Source organism: Schistocerca serialis, chromosome 2 (genome assembly GCF_023864345.2).
Source record: "Schistocerca serialis cubense isolate TAMUIC-IGC-003099 chromosome 2, iqSchSeri2.2, whole genome shotgun sequence".
NCBI lineage: Eukaryota > Metazoa > Arthropoda > Insecta > Orthoptera > Acrididae > Schistocerca > Schistocerca serialis.
Window position 1 is genome coordinate 831,278,470 of NC_064639.1, and position 19,275 is coordinate 831,297,744.

Consider the following 19,275-nt stretch of genomic DNA (forward strand, 5'->3'; position numbering starts at 1 on the left):
TTATTCATCCTCGAGTTATGACTGACGGTTCTTTCTTGCAGATAGCTGAAAGCTGATGGCGTTCCAACACAAGCCAAACACACTGAGATCATCGCAGTGAATTTCAACCATCGCTATCCAGGCAGACTAACTATTAAATTCTCACGAAGCTCCGAGAAACTGGCAGTGTCGTAGACAAACCGAGAGCTGGAAGATTGAAAACGATGAAGCAGCAGCAACATTGTTCACTAAAAGTCCGGGACGCACTAGTCGCCGCATCTCACAGGAACATGGTGTCAGCTGTCCATCACTAAAGATAATTTACCCAAAACATAGGGATAGACGGAAGAGTTCTGATGGAGTGGACGCAACGTTCCCCAGATTTAAGTCCATTAGATTTCTGCCTTTGGTGACGTGAAGCAGCTGTGTAATCATTGAAGATCAAGAATCTTGCACACGTCAGGGAGCGGAATGCTTATGCTTGTGATAGTGGAAGTCCATCAGGAATGTGTGAAGCAGACAGCAACAACCAACAATGCGTCGAGCACATGGTTCATCCTCTTGTCAAGGACTGTCAAGAATTCTGCACCGCGCAGCATCCTCGCTCACGAGCGGAGTTCAGTCGTCTGGCTGCACACTTCCCCCACTTACTTTTGTCAGAAGTTACCCTTCCACACTGCGATTTTCTTTTTAAATGTAGCTCCATAAAATCAGAGATAAGTTGTTTCTCACCTTGCAAAGATTTGCTGTCCGTAGTGTGCAGTCAAAGCCACTTAAAGTGAGAGGTCTGCAGTCCATTCCGGATGTTCTAATATTCGTTCCTGCTTTTCCTTTTTCCTTCTGAAGCTTGACAATAGTCGGTCTTGAATCGAAAAATCGTTCGAGGCATGCGCCTTGACTTCACCAACGTTCTTTGCAATAACATGTTGCACATCCATACTTTTCATTCAGTTCCATCAAAAACTCATGTAAATGAAGATGTAGTAATGTCAGCGACTTCAGAAAATTTGATATTCGTTTCATCAATTTCATCGTATGGCCCATGCATGCTAATTTAGCACAAAGCGCTTCTTGATGTACAGAACAATGAATCCCATGAAATTCATCTGTCGATCACTGTAATTTTTTGCTCTTTTATCGCCTTTAAATTATTTTTGCATGGTGATGCAATGCCATTCCATAGGAAATTTTCAGTACCTTTCTATAATGCGACTGTATAATAGATGCTGATAATAATTCTCGTCCTTCCATTCTGTGATTCCCATTCTTTTTAAGTGTATTCCCACCAAATTAGAAATAAGTTGGGACATTAGATCGCTAGACTGCAGTCTTTGGACCTATGAACTTCCTTTATACCACAAATAAATAGCGATGGATAAACAGCACTGATACACCCACCAGGTTAGCCGAGAGTGCTAATGCACTGCTACCTGGTCTCGGGTAGGCGCGCCAGCCCGGATCGAATCCGCCCGGCGGATTACCAAAGAGGGCCGGTAAGCCGGCCAGCCTGGATGTGGCTTTTAGGCGGTTTTCCGCATCCCGCTAGGTGAATACCGGGCTGGTCCCAACGTTCCACCTCAGTTACACGACTCGCAGACATTTGAAGACGTTCACACTATTCCATGGCTTACACTAGACACAGACAGCTGGGGTGCACTACTTACGTCCCGGGGGGTTTGGGGTGGCGTCAGGAAGGCCATCTGGCCACACTCTGCAACTAACACTGCCAAATCCGTAATAACAACGGCCGATCACGCGTTGGCGCGGGACAAAGGCCGAAAGGAAGGAAGGAAAGAGCACTGATACAACGATTCCGCGGAACTGTGACATTCCGCACCAAACATCAGAAGAAACAGTTTCACGTCGCACTGCTAAATAAAATGTCGCACTGTACCGGGCAATTACGAGGAGGACCGAGTAACACCGTGGCAGGCCGAGCTTCGGACCTCACATGTGCAGCACATCGTGCATGAGTATTCACTCTGTGCCGACACTGTTCTATGCGTTGTCACCGTTCGCAGCTCGTGGTAAAGTGGCTAGCGTTGTTGCTTCTGGATCACGGGGTCCCGGGTTCGATTCCCGGCCGGGTTGGGGATGTTCTCTGCCCAAGGACTGGGTGTTTGTGTTGTCCTCATCATTTCGTCCTCATCATCATTCGTAACAGAGGCTAGATGAGACTGCGGAAAAATTACATTGTGTAAACATTGGGACTTTGTACGGGTGCTGATGACCGCGCGCACTTGAGCGCCCCACAAACCGAACGTCATCATCGTCATCTATGCGTTGTCACCAGTACTTGCCTTGTCCTGTATAAAATGCGATGTAACTTGAGAACGTATAAAGCTATGATCAGATAAAAAGCACCACTGTCTTCATCGCGTAATGTTCCGACTGTTTGATATGTCACATAACCCCCTTCACATTTGAAAATTACGAGTTGCATCAAAGTTAGCCACCTCTGGAGTGACTCCCATGCTGGTACATAGCCTCACTGGTTTCTTTCCTCTCCCATCTCAAACTACATGGCTTTGATTGATTGATTGATTGATTTTAAAAGGGAAGCTAAAACAGCTTAGGTCTGACCCGCCACTGCCCGTACCGAAACTAGGTTTATTGTGCGGTATCGCTCCCTGTATATCTAGTAAAGCCTACCAGTGCCTCAAAATAGTGCAAGGAGTCCCTCTACCAGTTTTTTGTTAGACAGAAATTCTTCAGGTCTAGTTGTCGCGAAGATTCTGTATCTTTTACTCTCCAATGCCATGCATTCGAAGATTAGTTGTGACTTTCCTGTTCAATCTCAGGATTACAGAGCCTCTTTTAAAACATGGCTTGGGCATCATTACCTTACCATGTTTCTGTTTATGGACCTTGGTACAATATCCTACGTGCTGTTTCCTAAGCCAGTTCCGTAGTTCTGATTTGATCATAGCCTTGGTGATTGTCAGGACAGGTTCCGGTCCAATAAATAGAGTTGTTGCCCCATCCTAGCCAATCTATCGGCTTGTTCATTGCCACAGATCTCTGAGTGGCCAGGCACATGGCTTTATCCACCCATTTTTACTTTAGAAAAATGGTTCAAATGGCCCGAAGCACTATGGGACTTAATATCTGACGTCATCAGTCCCCTAGACTTAGAACTACTTAAACCTAACTAACCTAAGGACATCAGACACATCAATGCCCGTGGCAGGATTCGAACCTGCCATCGTAGTTTATTTTAGAACCTGTGTAACTTGGATTTTGTTTGACTATCGTGCTGCGCACGAGTCATTATGCAGTATTTTTGTCGCAGTGGTGGTTTCGATGCTGTTCCATAGTCGAGGCTGATGCAACCGTCCTTCAACATAGTTCAAACCAATAGATCCACGATTTTTTTTTATGAGTCGTACTCTCATGTGTAGAACAGCTTCAGACGGCTGATAACGTTATAAATGAGCTAGTATGTTAAATGTTTGACTTTAAGCATGTACGCGGGAAAGTTTTGAAAAGATTTGAAATTATGTGTAAAGTTTGTTGGAAGTCGCTAAGTGCTCTCATTATGAAACGCTGAATGGATATAGTCTGGGTAACTTCCACGCCATTTTAAGCAAAAGTAAATTCTTCGCGCATCTGTATAACTGTGCTGTAAGTAACTGTACCCAGCCCCGCTTCGCCCTGGCTCATTCTGGTTAAATATTCCTAATATGTTTAATTTCACAGTACTACCTATTGTGCTGGCAAATTAGCAGCAGATGTTGGAGTGATTTTCTGAAACTGGGCAATGTTTCCCAATTACTAAATATGTATGGGTATTGGATATACATCATAACTCTCCCCCCCCCCCCCCTCTGTGCCCATCACCTCCTCCACCCTCCCCCTCTCTCTGTGCATCACCTTGTCCCCCTCTCTCTGCCATCTACTCCTCCCTCCTTTATACGTCCATCCCCACTCCCTTCTCTGTCCTCTTATCCATCTCTCTGACTTTGAGCCTTGTTTATTATTATTGCAAACGAAATCTTGAATGGTAACTGAAGTCGCTTAAGATTAATGGGTAAACTGGTTGGGACCATTGGTAAATGGGTGTGAGAGAGGTCCTTTCAGCTGCTGGATCTGTGACGATAGTTTCATGACAGTATTTCGCACAGTTTTAATCTGCAAATGGGTGGGATTACAAAGATTCGGACGATTCAGACTCAATAGTAGTATTATTATCATAATCTGAATACAAATGCAACGGTGTAGTTTAAAAATGTATAGCCTATGACCGTTGGAATGATTATTAGTATATCATGTATAAATTTGAAGTCGTTCAATAACTTTTCGAGATTTTTGGTAAGCAGGTTTCCCCTTTATATTCAGCAAAATGTTTGTCAGGGTATCATGGAAAAATTTGAAGTAGATTGGTCAGAACTTTTTCGAGGATTTTTTGGTAACAACGTTTCTATTCACTGATCAGCCAGAACATTGTGACCACCTGCCAAGTCCGCCTGCTTAGCTGAGTGTTTGCCTAGCACGCAGTGGGCCCGGGCTCGATTCCCGGCCGGGCTGGAGATTTCCTCCGCTCGTGGACTGGGTGTTGCGTTGTCCACATTATCGTTTCATCATGACTGACACGCAAGTTGCCGAATGTTGCGTCACCTGAAATAAGACTTGCAAGTAGCCGGCCGAACTTCCCCGGATGGGGCCTCCCAACCATCAATGCCACACGATCATTTCATTTTACCCACCTAGTAGCCGGTATGTCCACCTCTGGCACGGATAACAGCAGCGACGCGTCGTGGCATGGAAGCAGCGAGGCCTCGGTAGGCCGCTGGAGGGAGGTGGCACCACATCTGCACACACGAGTCCCTTAATTCCCGTAAATTCCGGGGAGGGGACGATGAGCTCTAACACAGATTCAGATATGACGAGATGGGGGGCGGCAGCACATCAATTGGAACTCCACACTGTGTTTCTCGAACCACTCCATCACTCTCTTGGCGTTGTGACGTGGCGCATTTTCTTGTTGTAAAATGCCACTCCTGTCGGGGAACATGATCGTCATGAAGGGGTGTACATGCTCTGCAACCAGTGTACAATACTCCTTGGCCGTCATGGTGCCTTGCACGAGCTCCACTGGACCCATGGATGCCCATGCGAATGTTCCCCAGAGATTAATGGAGCCGCCGTCAGCTTGTCTTCTCCCTGCACTACACGTGACAGGGAGCCGTTCCCTGGAAGAAGATGGATTCGCGCCCTCCCGTCGGCAGGATGAAGAAGATACCGGGATAGATCAGACTACGCGACGCTCTGCCACTACGCCAACGCCCGCTGCAGATGGCCACGTGCCCATTTCAGTCGTAGTTGATGATTTCGTGGTGTTAACATTGGCACATGCATGGGTCGTCGGGTGCTGACGCCCATCGTTAGGAGTGTTCGGTGCACTGTGTGTTCAGACACACTTGTAATCTGCACAGCATTAAAGTCTGATGTTAGTTCACCGCTTTTCCTGTTTTACCTCTCTGCCCGACCTACGACGATCAACAGCTGTGATGAGGGATGGCCACCCAAGCCCACGACATCTGGACGTGGTTTCATCCTGGTTTCGCGACATGTTGAAGACACTAGGCACAGCATTCCGGCAAGTCGTGCAGTTTCCGAAATACTCGTGCCGAGCCTCTGGGCCATCAGAATCTGTCCTCAGTCAAACCCAGATATATTGCGCCCCTTCCTCATTTCGTATAAGGACAGCATGCTTACTGATACTGCACGCACCGTGCCTGTGTCTGACCAGCAGTAATCCCTCGCCAGGTGACGCTGCTATCGCTTGGACGGGTTTATATCGATAGTAGGTCGGTGGTCACAATATTCTGACTGACTTTTTTTATACAGAGTGTTACAAAAAGGTACGGCCAAACTTTCAGGAAACATTCCTCACACACAAATAAAGAAAAGATCTTATGTGGACAAGTGTCCGGAAACACTTAATTTCCATGTTAGAGCTCATTTTTGTTTCGTCAGTATGTACTGTACGTCCTCGATTCACGCCAGTTGGCCCAATTGAAGGAAGGTAATGTTGACGTCGGTGCTTGTGTTGACATGCGACTCATTGCTCTACAGTACTAGCATCAAGCACATCAGTACGTAGCATCAACAGGTTAGTGTTCATCACGAACGTGGTTTTGCAGTCAGTGCAATGTTTACAAATGCGGAGTTGGCAGATGCCCATTTGATGTATGGATTAGCACGGGGCAATAGCCGTGGCGCGGTACGTTTGTATCGAGACAGATTTCCAGAACGAAGGTGTCCCGACAGGAAGACGTTCGAAGCAATTGATCGGCGTCTTAGGGAGCACGGAACATTCCAGCCTATGACTCGCGACTGGGGAAGACCTAGAACGACGAGGACACCTGCAATGGACGAGGCAATTCTTCGTGCAGTTGACGATAACCCTAATGTCAGCGTCAGAGAAGTTGCTGCTGCACAAGGTAACGTTAACCACGTCACTGTATGGAGAGTGCTACGGGAGAACCAGTTGTTTCCATACCATGTACAGTGTGCAGGCACTATCAGCAGCTGATTGGCCTCCACGGGTACACTTCTGCCAATGGTTCATCCAACAATGTGTCAAACCTCATTTCAGTGCAAATGTTCTCTTTACGGATGAGGCTTCATTCCAACGTGATCAAATTGTAAATTTTCACAATCAACATGTGTGGGCTGACGAGAATCCGCACGCAATTGTGCAATCACTTCATCAACACAGATTTTCTGTGAACGTTTGGGCAGGCATTGTTGGGGCCCATGTTCTTCCACCTACGCTCAATGGAGCACGTTATCATGATTTCATACGGGATACTCTACCTGTGCTGCTAGAACATGTGCCTTTACAAGTACGACACAACATGTGGTTCATGCACGATGGAGCTGCTGCATATTTCAGTCGAAGTGTTCGTACGCTTCTCAACAACAGATTCGGTGACCGATGGATTGGTGAAGGCGGACCAATTCCATGGCCTCCGCGCTCTCCTGACCTCAACCCTCTTGACTTTCATTTATGGGGGCATTTGAAAGCTCTTGTCTACGCAACCCCGGTACCAAATGTAGAGACTCTTCGTGCTCGTATTGTGGACGGCTGTGATACAATACGCCATTCTCCAGGGCTGCAGCAGCGCATCAGCGATTCCATGCGACGGAGGGTGGATGCATGTATCCTCGCTAACGGAGGACATTTTGAACATTTCCTGTAACAAATTGTTTGAAGTCACTCTGGTACGTTCTGTTGCTGTGTGTTTCCATTCCATGATTTGAAGAGAAGTAATAAAATGAGCTCTAACATGGAAAGTAAGCGTTTCCGGACACGTGTCCACATAACATATTTTCTTTCTTTGTGTGTGAGGAATGTTTCCTGAAAGTTTGGCCGTACCTTTTTGAAACACCCTGTATATGTATATACAAGGCGAAGAAAAATTCGCTCACTCGAACTTGGCAGCGCGATTTCTCACATACAGAAAAGACAAAAATTTCTATCACAAAATTTCGTCCTGCAAATATTTCGGCCAGTAAATGGACGTCAAAGGTTTGCAATATGCCTACGCTATAACCACGTGTACGGTAACTACCTCTGTCAGCTTATATAGTAGTAATAGATTAAAACATCATACTTGACGTTGAAGTTTTAGCACGTGCCGTTTTATGCAGAAGTTAGTTTTTCACGCATCTAAATGTCTATGACGTCATAACTCCTGAAATATATGTCGTACAATGATATACTTTTGGCAGTACATTCAGTGATGTATGTAGATACTGCCTGAAAAATGATGCGAATGGAGTTAGTAAAAAGGAAGTAATAAATCAAAAAGTCATATCTCATGCTGAAGCTTTACCACATAACAGCGAAAGAGTAGTAAGCGATAAACTTTTTTCCTTTCAACATGTTTTTGGGGTGTCAGCTAAAGGAAATTTCGCAGATGTTTGAAATTATGTGTTAAGTTTGTTGGAAGTTTGTTCTCAAATACTAGATGAATAAATTTGGGTATTTGCACTCTGTCATTAACGCTACCTCGAGATAGCCACACAGTTTCTAATTGAAATTTTTAGCGTAAGATTACACCTCTTACTGAGTGGGTTATGACAGCATTTGAAATTTTTAAGTTCGGTCAATAACTACGTGAACTGTTGAATTTTTTTTATTTATTTTTTTATTTTTTTTATTTTTTATTTATTTATTTATTTATTTTTTTTTTTTTTGCTGCACCCTTTCTGCTCGACTTCTGCTGTCCCCAATTCTCGCAAGGATGCCCGCTTCCACAACTTAATCACAACAGGGTTTTACCGTTTGCCTGGAAATAAAGAAAACCAGTGATGGCTCAATTTTAGTGTCCATTTAAAAGTTCCTTAAAGCGCGCAACGAAGCACTCGTTAAAGCGACCGGGAAAAGTCTCATTTGGCTACATGGCGCACGAAACGCACACCAGTATTGCACATCTAGATACTTTTGAAGCTCTGTCGCACATGACACACAAACATCCTGAGGAAAAGATCAGTCTACAGCACGAAAACGAGCGGTCTCACACTGATCATGTCGCTTTGCACTACAGCCCTCCACACCCACTCTACAGTTCCGACTTGGCACCCTCCTCCTAGCGTCTTCTCGGTTCTGTGAAAGGACAGCTGCAAGCCCAGCGCTCGAGAAAGCGGTGCGCCATTGTCAATCGGCAGCCGGAAACTTCTAAAGTAAGGGCATTTTCAGACCTACAGAAATGTCGAGAAATGTCTGCTAAGAAATTATAACATCATGTACATGGTTTGTCTAAAAATAATGGGTATCTGACGACTACCAGCGTGACACGCGTGATATGATAACGCAAAAAAATACACAGATGGTTGGGATTACTTGATCTCAGACTTTGGTAACTCTGTATGCTGTAGAGCCCTTGTTGCACAGTCAGAGTGTCGGCACACGGACTGAGGACCGCTGCTCGGTTTCAGTCAGCGCAGATCCCCCGCTAATTCGGCGGCGAGTCCGAGTCCGTGCACCACATATAACGCGACGCCCGACTGAAGGCAACAGATCATTAGAGCCGCCTAATGAAACCGCAAGTCAATTTGCCGAAATATCATGCCATTTGGACGATGATGATCGGCTGAATACCCGAGAACGCGCCAGTCACACGGAAATTAATAATCCGATTTGATTTTTATTGATGCTTTTCATGCGGTTTTTGGCCTCTGGACAATTAAAAACCGACGCGAGTGACGCTTTTTATGCGGTTTTTGGCCTCAGGACAATTAATAACCGATGTGACTCATGCTTTTTATGCTTTTTTGGCTTCAGGAGCCGTCCGCGGTGGTCTAGCGGTTCAGGCGCTCAGTCCGGAACCGCGCGACTGCTACGGTCGCAGGTTCGAATCCTGCCTCGGGCATGGATGTGTGTGATGTCCTTAGGTTAGTTAGGTTTAAGTAGTTCTAAGTTCTAGGGGACTGATGACCACAGATGTTAAGTCCCATAGTGCTCAGAGCCATTTGAACCATTTTTTTGGCTTCAGGACCATTATAAGCCGATTTTTTCCCATCCGATGTGATATGGGTGGCCATGGTGGATGGGCTTATGTAACGAACAGTATCACACCTGTACATCCATAGACACTGAGTAGTACAGTTTGTTTAACGTCAAACGTACACCTTAGGCATTGTTGTATGATTTATTTGTCATTTGTAGTCGACCACTATTAAATTATGATGCTTACAGCGACATCTATTGCTACATTTTGTAACGATTTATTTTTCTTCTGCCACTAGTTTTCCCCCTTCTCCGATAATGTTCCGTTGCAATTTGACGTCTTTCTGACCAGTGGTGTTATTTCTACAGCGATTTGAAAGTTTAACTGTAACTATAATCACCCTGTATACAGATATATATATATAGGTGCAGAATCTACAGTGTACGTATGCAATTCTCGTTCGGCTGGTGACGCCAAGCGAACAACTAGAAGGTCAGGGTTGTGCGCGGAAGTTCATGGGTTCAAACAGCGCCTATTGCTGGCTCTGAATGCTGGCAACTCGCGTGACGCTGAATGGGAAGGCTGATAAGCTCGCCTGCGCGGCGGACACAGTTCGTGTCGGCACCGTGCCACCAGGCCGATTACAGCATTGACTGCTTCGGACTGGAGGGTCAAGAACCAGAAAACAAGATTGATGTCGAAACGAGGGAAATAAATTGCATTTGTACGACTGTCAACCCTATTTGCATCCATTAATCATTAAGTCAGTTACTTACAACATCTTATATTACCCTCTGTTGCTCTTTATCGGCTTTTACCACTTTGTGGTTTCTCACTCTGAAACAGTTTCAACAACCTGGCTCCTGTTGTAAATCTTCCAAACGCTAGTCTCAATTTATTGATGTTATAAATGTGTTTTCAGTCCTGTTTATTCTCTGTTTTAACAGAGCTCGGCCCTGATCTAGACAAGAAATTTAGCGCTGAAACCATTTTTCGTTGAATTTTGCGTTATTTAAAAAATTCGTATTTCAGAATCGTTGATGAACAAATCCTTATTGACGTCGTCATGTGCTATAAATATTTTTACAGCAGCTTCTGTGTCATTGTTCTTACAGTGGTGTCAAATAAAAACGATACAGCGTAACAACCGTATTGCCATATAGGCTGTTGTAAATAATGTTATGATACTTGAAGATGGTGAGATAACTGGAGCCGGTAGTTAATAAAGATATGTACTACACCATAAAAGCACTCCATCTTCAGGCCACGAGTTGCCTACCGGGACCATCCGACCGCCGTGTCATCCTCAGAAGAGGATGCGGATACGAGGGGCGTGGGGTCAGCACACCACTCTCCCGGTCGTTATGATGGTATTCTCGACCGAAGCCGCTACTATTCGGTCGAGGAGCTCCTCAATTGGCATCACGAGGCTGAGTGCACCCCGAAAAATGGCAACAGCGCATGGCAGCTGGATGGTCACCCATCCAAGTGCTGTGGGGTCAGCACACCGCTCTCCCGGTCGTTATGATGGTATTCTCGACCGAAGCCGCTACTATTCAGTCGAGGAGCTCCTCAAATGGCATCACGAGGCTGAGTCCATCCCGAAAAATGGCTACAGCGCATGGCAGTTGGATGGTCACCCATCCAGGTGCCGGCCACGCCCAACAGCGCTTAACTTCGGTGATATACTACACCATAGGAAAAGTTAATCTCGACTGCGAGAAGGAATTCGAACCCCTTTACTAATTTCCTTATCGCACAGATTTAAAGCGATCCATGGTTTAAGGAAGGGAGAAAGGAAGGAATGAAGACTGCGGTTTAACGTAAGCCCGGAAAGCCGTAGAATGAGGAATGAAATCGGCCGTGCTTTTCAAAGAAACCAACCCAGTATTTATATTAAAAGATTTAGAGAAACCACGTATAAACTAAACCTGAATGACCCAACCGATATTTGAAACTTTGTCCATCCGAGTGCGATTCAAGATTCAGTGCAGTTGTGGTGATAAATGTCTTAAAGCTTTAGAAATGTTATTTACATTCAGCATAATCCTAAGTAATTAAAATTCTGACGCTATACCAGTAATTTTTTTTCACTTATCCTGCTTTTTCCCTTCGGCATACAGCCATGTAACGCATCTACAAGAGATTCTATTATGCACTTTCAATAAGTGTGCTACACCACAGGAAAAGTAGATGTGGACTGCCAGTGTGGAATTTTAACCCCTTTCTTTCCATTTCCTGTTCAAAGCTAATACTCTGGTAGCTCACTTATTGAAATTGTGGGAGGCGATAAACCGGATACAGAAGCAAAAATCCAGCAATAGGCGTGGTGTTCTTCACAAAATTTGTATTCGCAAGTCGGTGCAGAATGCAGTTTTCGTTGTATTTAACATTAAGAAACTCTTCACTGTACTTTCGCAGACGTACCGTGTAAAGGATAGGTGTTATGATTCCGTGGGAGCTGATAGGTTTTACGCCTCTTCGGTAACTGAAATGGACCTACTTTGGCAAGTAATGGGCTGCTGGTTCAGATGATATCGTTCATCGAACGAATTAATCAGCATAACACGCAGAGAATGTCTGCATTCCTAGTTTCTGAAAATTTCATCAGGTAATTTCGCAACAGACAGGGATCCCTGGCTGGAAATCAACATTTTACATCTATTCCTTACTTCATTTTCTAAAATTTTTGAGGAGGTAATTTGCTCTAGGGTTGTCATCCGCCTGTGTAAGTAATGGGATACTTAGCCAAGCACGGTGCGGATTTCAAAAGGACCGTTCTGTTTGGTCAGCTATGCACACATTTACCGAACACGTAATAAAATCATTGAATGATAAAACGTCAGCAGTTGTGATGTTGTGTGACTTATCGAAGGCAACTGATTGTGTCAGTTGTAATATTCTATTAAAGTTTTTATGGAATATTTAGTTCAGCGAATGCCTCGTTTGGTCCTTATTTAAGTAACAGAACGCAGAAAGTTACCTCAGGCGCTTCGAGTAATACAAGGAGGGGCGGCACATGATCTGCATGGGGAGAACTTACAATGAAAGTCTCAAAGCGTTCGGCTATTGAACCACTATTGTTCTTGCTTTATGTAGTAATCTGCCCTTTCATTTGACTCAGGCGGCAGAATTAGTCCTGTCTGCAGGTGAGACAAGCATTACTGTGAAACTGAACAAAGAAGCAACAACAGAGAAAAAATAATACACGATCTTTCTGTGAAAATTACTGAATGGTTTTGCCAAAATGCACTAGTTTTTAAACTTTGAACAAACTAGTTCACCAGGTTTAGTATTGTCGAAAATATCTCACCTCGTGTTAACCTTTTAGACCAACAATAAATAATAAATAAGGTAGAAAATTGTAAGTTGTTAGATGTTTACTTTTACAAAAATTTAAACTGGAAAAGTCATACAGGAGACCTGCTAAAACGTTTAGGTTCAGTTACTACTGCTATAGGAGTAACTGCCAACTTTGGGGATATAGAAGTCAGTAAGCTAACATATTTTGCATGTTGACATTTATTGATTTCTCATGGGATAATATTCCGGGCCAACCCCACGTTTAGGCAAAAACTGTTTATTGCCAAAAGAAAATAATTAGAATTATTCGTGGAACTCACATTCCTACATCTTGCAGGTATTTCTTTAAGCAGCTAGGAATATTAACCACAGCCTCACAGTTCATTTATTCGATTATGAAATTCATTATTAATAATCCATCTAAATTTGAGAATAACAGAGACATTCACAAGTAAAACACTAAAAGTGAAAGTGATATGCGTTTCCGTTTAATGACTCTAAATTTGTCAGAGTAAGGAGACAAATAGGCAGCTATACAACTCTGTGACATCCTAACCATGGAAGTAAAACGTCTGAGAGATTGCAGATATGTTTTCAAATGCACATTAAAGAGCTTTCTTCTTAACAACTCCTTCTATACCATAGAGGAATTCTTCAGTAAAGATACTTCGTCACTAAAACCCTGTAAGTGACAAGCATGCAGCCATGTAAATCTTGTTTTTTGTTTTAGTTGTATGTAAGTGTTCTATGTGGGCTCTGTTGGCACGTTCCACATCATAGCGTTATCATTGATTTGATCTACAGAACAAGAAACTAAGTAAATAACTACTGAAGCAACACCCACAGGGATCAGTGTGTTGGTGTAACACTGGAAGCACGCATGAAGCTGAGAGTCGTATGAGCAGCAGCAAGTGGAAGGATCTCGCAGGCCTCACAGTACCTAGCAGATCAACTAGACTGGGCGAAGCCCCCACCTGCCCCCACTTCCTTCTCAATTCCAAATCATATCTTTTATCGATTCATCGTTATGTAACTATAGTACAGGCCCAGACAGCGTAAGTTTTCTCTTCGACCCATATTCCAGACATTGTTGATAGCCGATGTAGGCAGCCTTCCCGACAATACGCGTCGTTTTCTTCGAAATAAAACTGTCAGGAAATTTCTTTCACTGTTTGAAGGAAGCGATGTTAATACCTCTTGCTCAAGTACGAGAAGGTCCACCCTTTCGCAAATGGGCATAACAGTATTGTCTCTACAAGCTGCGTAGGAAAAACCTTATGGCGGATGGTCAGTCACCGCTTTGCCTAAGCCAGCTTCTTAGTTGCAACCTGCTAACGACAACTTGAAGACATAGCATCCACAGGTGGTCTTACTAATAGGGCTTGTGCGAACGACTAGACATCTTTAAAACTTGTTTTCCAACAAACAAGATCAGGCTCTTCACTTTGCATTTGCAGAGGATCCTGTAAAGGATGGGTTTTACCGCTCTATGTTAAGTGTTGGGGGTGATCAAAAAGTTTCCATTCGCAGGCCGTACAGTCCACAATCGGTATACCAATCAGGCAAAATCGCCATGAGCAATGAGACAATCACTGAAAAACATCGTGTCCTGCTGCGTGAGTAGGTCTAACTGCCTGCTGCTCATCCTCGTCCGACACGAAACGTCGAGCCTTCAGGATCTTTTTAAGGTACAGAAGGTGTGATAATCACATGGGGAGGGATCAGGACTATAGTGTCTCCCGCTTGAATTGGCGTAACCTCTGCGTTACGACACGTGCGAAATGGGAATGTGTGTTACCACGAAGCAGTAGCACCCGTTGTTGCACCATTCCACAACGAAGTTTCTCGAGAGACATGCTGCCCGTACACATTCTTCATTGTTTGAAGGATGTCTACCGATGATTTTCCTTTGACAGCCAAGAAATGAATATCAGCACGCTGGCTCTGTTTGGACGCATTTGGTAATAACGTCGCCACGGCTCGCGTTTACGCATTTACGGTATGCACGCCGGAAAGACACGAATGCCACAGTAATCCCTTGACTACATTTCGGTGCTTAGGTACCCACATCGGAGTCACACTACATTGCATTTACGCTGCAGTAACACCCTTGGTATAATGAGTCTATTTTTTTTTCACGTAGTGGGCTGCAGGATTAGCCGACATCATACGACGAACACTACTTCTTGAACGTCTCATGAAAATGGCCAGTAAGAAACTTCTCCAATCAAACTTGAATAGCATAACGATGTCGTGAAAATAATCATGATGTGTGGGACGCACAGATCCTTTTTAGATCCTGAGTCTCCAGTACTGCCTTGGAAATGGCTTCGCAAATCTCCACGATTACTGGACTAGCGTGGAAGCTGAATTACTGGCACTCAGTGTAGATCAAATTCTGGGAGTGGACCCAGTTGCCAACTTGGACTCTCATGCTTAATGTAGAGCTGCTGGCGTATAAAAGGGACAGTACTTTAGAAATAAATTTTAAAGTTCCTTACAACATTTTGTGCCACACTCCTAGGCACTTCTGGCCATAAAAATTACTAGACCACGAACGATTCAGGCCACAAACGTCATACTGGCATGCTTGGATGTGCAAAGGATTAGCACTTCAGCGCAGACACACGAAGTAGGCAGGAGTAACGCCATCTAGATTAGGTATTTAAAGAGAGATTACGGAGCAGGTTTGTCATTCAGAAATAGCATTTTAATATTGTCTGGGGGAAGGCCGTGTGCTGCCTCGTGTAAGAAGAAGTGACATCTGCCAGTACGTGTCAGAGTTCAACAACGGTAGAATCCTTGTCTATCGAGACTGACATTTATCGTTCTATGATACTGCAGCAGACGACGGTCAGGATCCCAATTGTCATGCGAATGTGGAATCGATAGGTTCTGGAGACCTATACTCAATTGTATAAAGAGTCTCATTGGTCCCACACGACCAGTGCCTGAAAGAACAGCCATATTACTCGCACAGCCATGCAGGAGCGTGCAGTCATGGCACATGAGTAAAGAAACGGACTTTTTTTGCAGCATGGCACGTTTCCTAACGGATAGTGTCGCGACGTCCGAAGCATCACTACTATATTATATACGCATAAAAAGTGAAATTTCTTTTTTTGTTGTTCTTGTCAGTGAGCAACTTTAATGACCCATAATACACTCCTGGAAATGGAAAAAAGAACACATTGACACCGGTGTGTCAGACCCACCATACTTGCTCCGGACACTGCGAGAGGGCTGTACAAGCAATGATCACACGCACGGCACAGCGGACACACCAGGAACCGCGGTGTTGGCCGTCGAATGGCGCTATCTGCGCAGCATTTGTGCACCGCCGCCGTCAGTGTCAGCCAGTTTGCCGTGGCATACGGAGCTCCATCGCAGTCTTTAACACTGGTAGCATGCCGCGACAGCGTGGACGTGAACCGTATGTGCAGTTGACGGACTTTGAGCGAGGGCGTATAGTGGGCATGCGGGAGGCCGGGTGGACGTACCGCCGAATTGCTCAACACGTGGGGCGTGAGGTCTCCACAGTACATCGATGTTGTCGCCAGTGGTCGGCGGAAGGTGCACGTGCCCGTCGACCTGGGACCGGACCGCAGCGACGCACGGATGCACGCCAAGACCGTAGGATCCTACGCAGTGCCGTAGGGGACCGCACCGCCACTTCCCAGCAAATTAGGGACACTGTTGCTCCTGGGGTATCGGCGGGGACCATTCGCAACCGTCTCCATGAAGCTGGGCTACGGTCCCGCACACCGTTAGGCCGTCTTCTGCTCACGCCCCAACATCGTGCAGCCCGCCTCCAGTGGTGTCGCGACAGGCGTGAATGGAGGGACGAATGGAGACGTGTCGTCTTCAGCGATGAGAGTCGCTTCTGCCTTGGTGCCAATGATGGTCGTATGCGTGTTTGGCGCCGTGCAGGTGAGCGCCACAATCAGGACTGCATACAACCGAGGCACACAGGGCCAACACCCGGCATCATGGTGTGGGGAGCGATCTCCTACACTGGCCGTACACCACTGGTGATCGTCGAGGGGACACTGAATAGTGCACGGTACATCCAAACCGTCATCGAACCCATCGTTCTACCATTCCTAGACCGGCAAGGGAACTTGCTGTTCCAACAGGACAATGCACGTCCGCATGTATCCCGTGCCACCCAACGTGCTCTAGAAGGTGTAAGTCAACTACCCTGGCCAGCAAGATCTCCGGATCTGTCCCCCATTGAGCATGTTTGGGACTGGATGAAGCGTCGTCTCACGCGGTCTGCACGTCCAGCACGAACGCTGGTCCAACTGAGGCGCCAGGTGGAAATGGCATGGCAAGCCGTTCCACAGGACTACATCCAGCATCTCTACGATCGTCTCCATGGGAGAATAGCAGCCTGCATTGCTGCGAAAGGTGGATATACACTGTACTAGTGCCGACATTGTGCATGCTCTGTTGCCTGTGTCTATGTGCCTGTGGTTCTGTCAGTGTGATCATGTGATGTATCTGACCCCAGGAATGTGTCAATAAAGTTTCCCCTTCCTGGGACAATGAATTCACGGTGTTCTTATTTCAATTTCCAGGAGTGTATACCTCTTTCGGAAAGACTCCATGGGAGACAACTTGTAACACTATTTCCTAGTGCCTCACGTATAGTTCGGCTGCTTCATTTACCTAACCATTTTTTTTGTAAATATATGTATTAATGAATTTCATCAGTATTAAGTCTTTAAGGAAATGTAAAGCATGTTGATAGAATAAGCAAGAATTAATAATGTCAGATGACTGTAGTCAACACGCTGGCAGTGTCAGGGAAATTTTTATGGTACAAAGCACAGAGAATATCTTTCGTGTAACAATAACATCGTTGGCGGGAGTGCGCGCAGTCGTACAGATGAAGACAGAGAAGTGGTTGCGACGCATCTGTGGTGTGGAACAGAGGTTTGTGTTGCCGCGCAAATGTTAAAGTGTTTGCGTCGAAAGTGTTGTAATACGTGGCCAGGCAAATTATAAGTGGACGAGGAAGAATGTTGGAACAGCATTTGGCTGCAAGAAGAATTTGGAATTAATGCAGAATACTGTGTTGCCCAAATGTATTTCAGCTGCTCGCTAATCAAAAAGAGCCTGTTGCCAATAATGCATCTCATAATAAGCATTACTTCGCACACCAAGCAACGCATCGCAAAGTAAGATCCAGCCAGTATTTTGCAGCTGTATAATAGACATGGCTGCCTTTTAGTAACTTCTTGGAGCATTACACTGAGTTTAACCAAAGTACAAACTTGTCGAGAAAAACTTCAATGACTCGAGTCTTTGACCATCAGAAGGGTCGTATCTTCTCACTATAGATTCCGAGAAGGTCACAAGTGAAAGAAACAGTCAAAAGATGCCAAATCTAATTAAATTTACAGTTAATTTTCAGTATTGCACTACTATTGCAGACAATCAGTTCAAATTAAAAGATTTAAAGTGAAATTCATATTCTACGACAAAACTCAAACTAGTTTTAGTATTTTATGTTGTATTTTGTAAACGATAATATGCGCACACATCTACGCATCATTAGCACTGAAAATAGTTGTTGGCATGAATGAAGGTTATTGCGACGTTAATCTGAAATACAATCATTTGCAATGTAATGAGTAAATAATAATAATCAGCTTTTTTACGCTTAGGCATACTTTAAGACAGACAGCATTCTCATGAGTTACATAACACAGTACAGTTTTCATAATTTGTTGCTAGTCACTAGTTATTATTGGAGATTGTTATGGTAACTAATACCTTTACTAAACAACACTGTTTTTTGCCTTGTTTCACGATTTTATTATTAATGGTACTGCACAACGTAGGTTTCGAGTTATAAGCCCATTTTCAAGTACATTACTGATTCCCAAAGTTGATAATCCAAAGATAAACATGATGACAAGGCAAAGATAATCATCCCAACTTCTTAAGGTATCGATCCACAGCTTAATGTACAATGACCAATTTTGCAAGTTGCTGCTTTGTCTTTCTTACACGATCATTGTGTAATTTCAAGGTCACTCCAATAATTTATCAAATTTAACTTTTCCCATTTTGTAACTGTCGACAGTTTTATTCTGCAATCCAAATTCCTTTAAACTAAATTCTGGCATTCAGAATTTCGGATAACTACAGTGAAACTTTAATTTATTATCACTTTTTATATTTTGATCGGTGTTGAACAGAGTAACAAACACTAGTGAGATGGCGATCATCTTGTAACTATCTATATTCTTTTGGTAAGCATTGATCTTCGGATTCGAAGCCTTGTTTCCACTAACAACTGAGCAATAGGTACACGGGTTACAATAAAGCGAAGGTACGCGATGAGCTGCGGACTGCGCCCGCCACTCACCTGCCCGGCGATGGTGAAGAGGAAGACGAGCAGCAGCCGCAGCGGCCACTTGGCCTTGTAGGCGCGGTGCGACCACAGCCGGTGCGCCCCCGCCGTGATGCCCACGCCGCTCGTCACCACCACCACCAGCGCTGCAACACCACACAGCTGCAG

General features: G+C 44.7%; 1 protein-coding gene across 2 annotated transcripts in view; it reads right to left on the bottom strand.

Annotated features, from left to right (window-relative positions):
- Nucleotides 1-19,275, bottom strand: part of LOC126458105 (acyl-CoA Delta-9 desaturase-like) — a 660,845-nt gene that overhangs the window by 45,151 nt on the left and 596,419 nt on the right. For both annotated transcript variants that reach the window (XM_050094930.1, XM_050094931.1), the window contains exon 3: nucleotides 19,123-19,253. In XM_050094930.1, coding sequence (XP_049950887.1) covers nucleotides 19,123-19,253 — 131 coding nt within the window. The remainder of the gene's footprint in view (nucleotides 1-19,122; nucleotides 19,254-19,275) is intronic.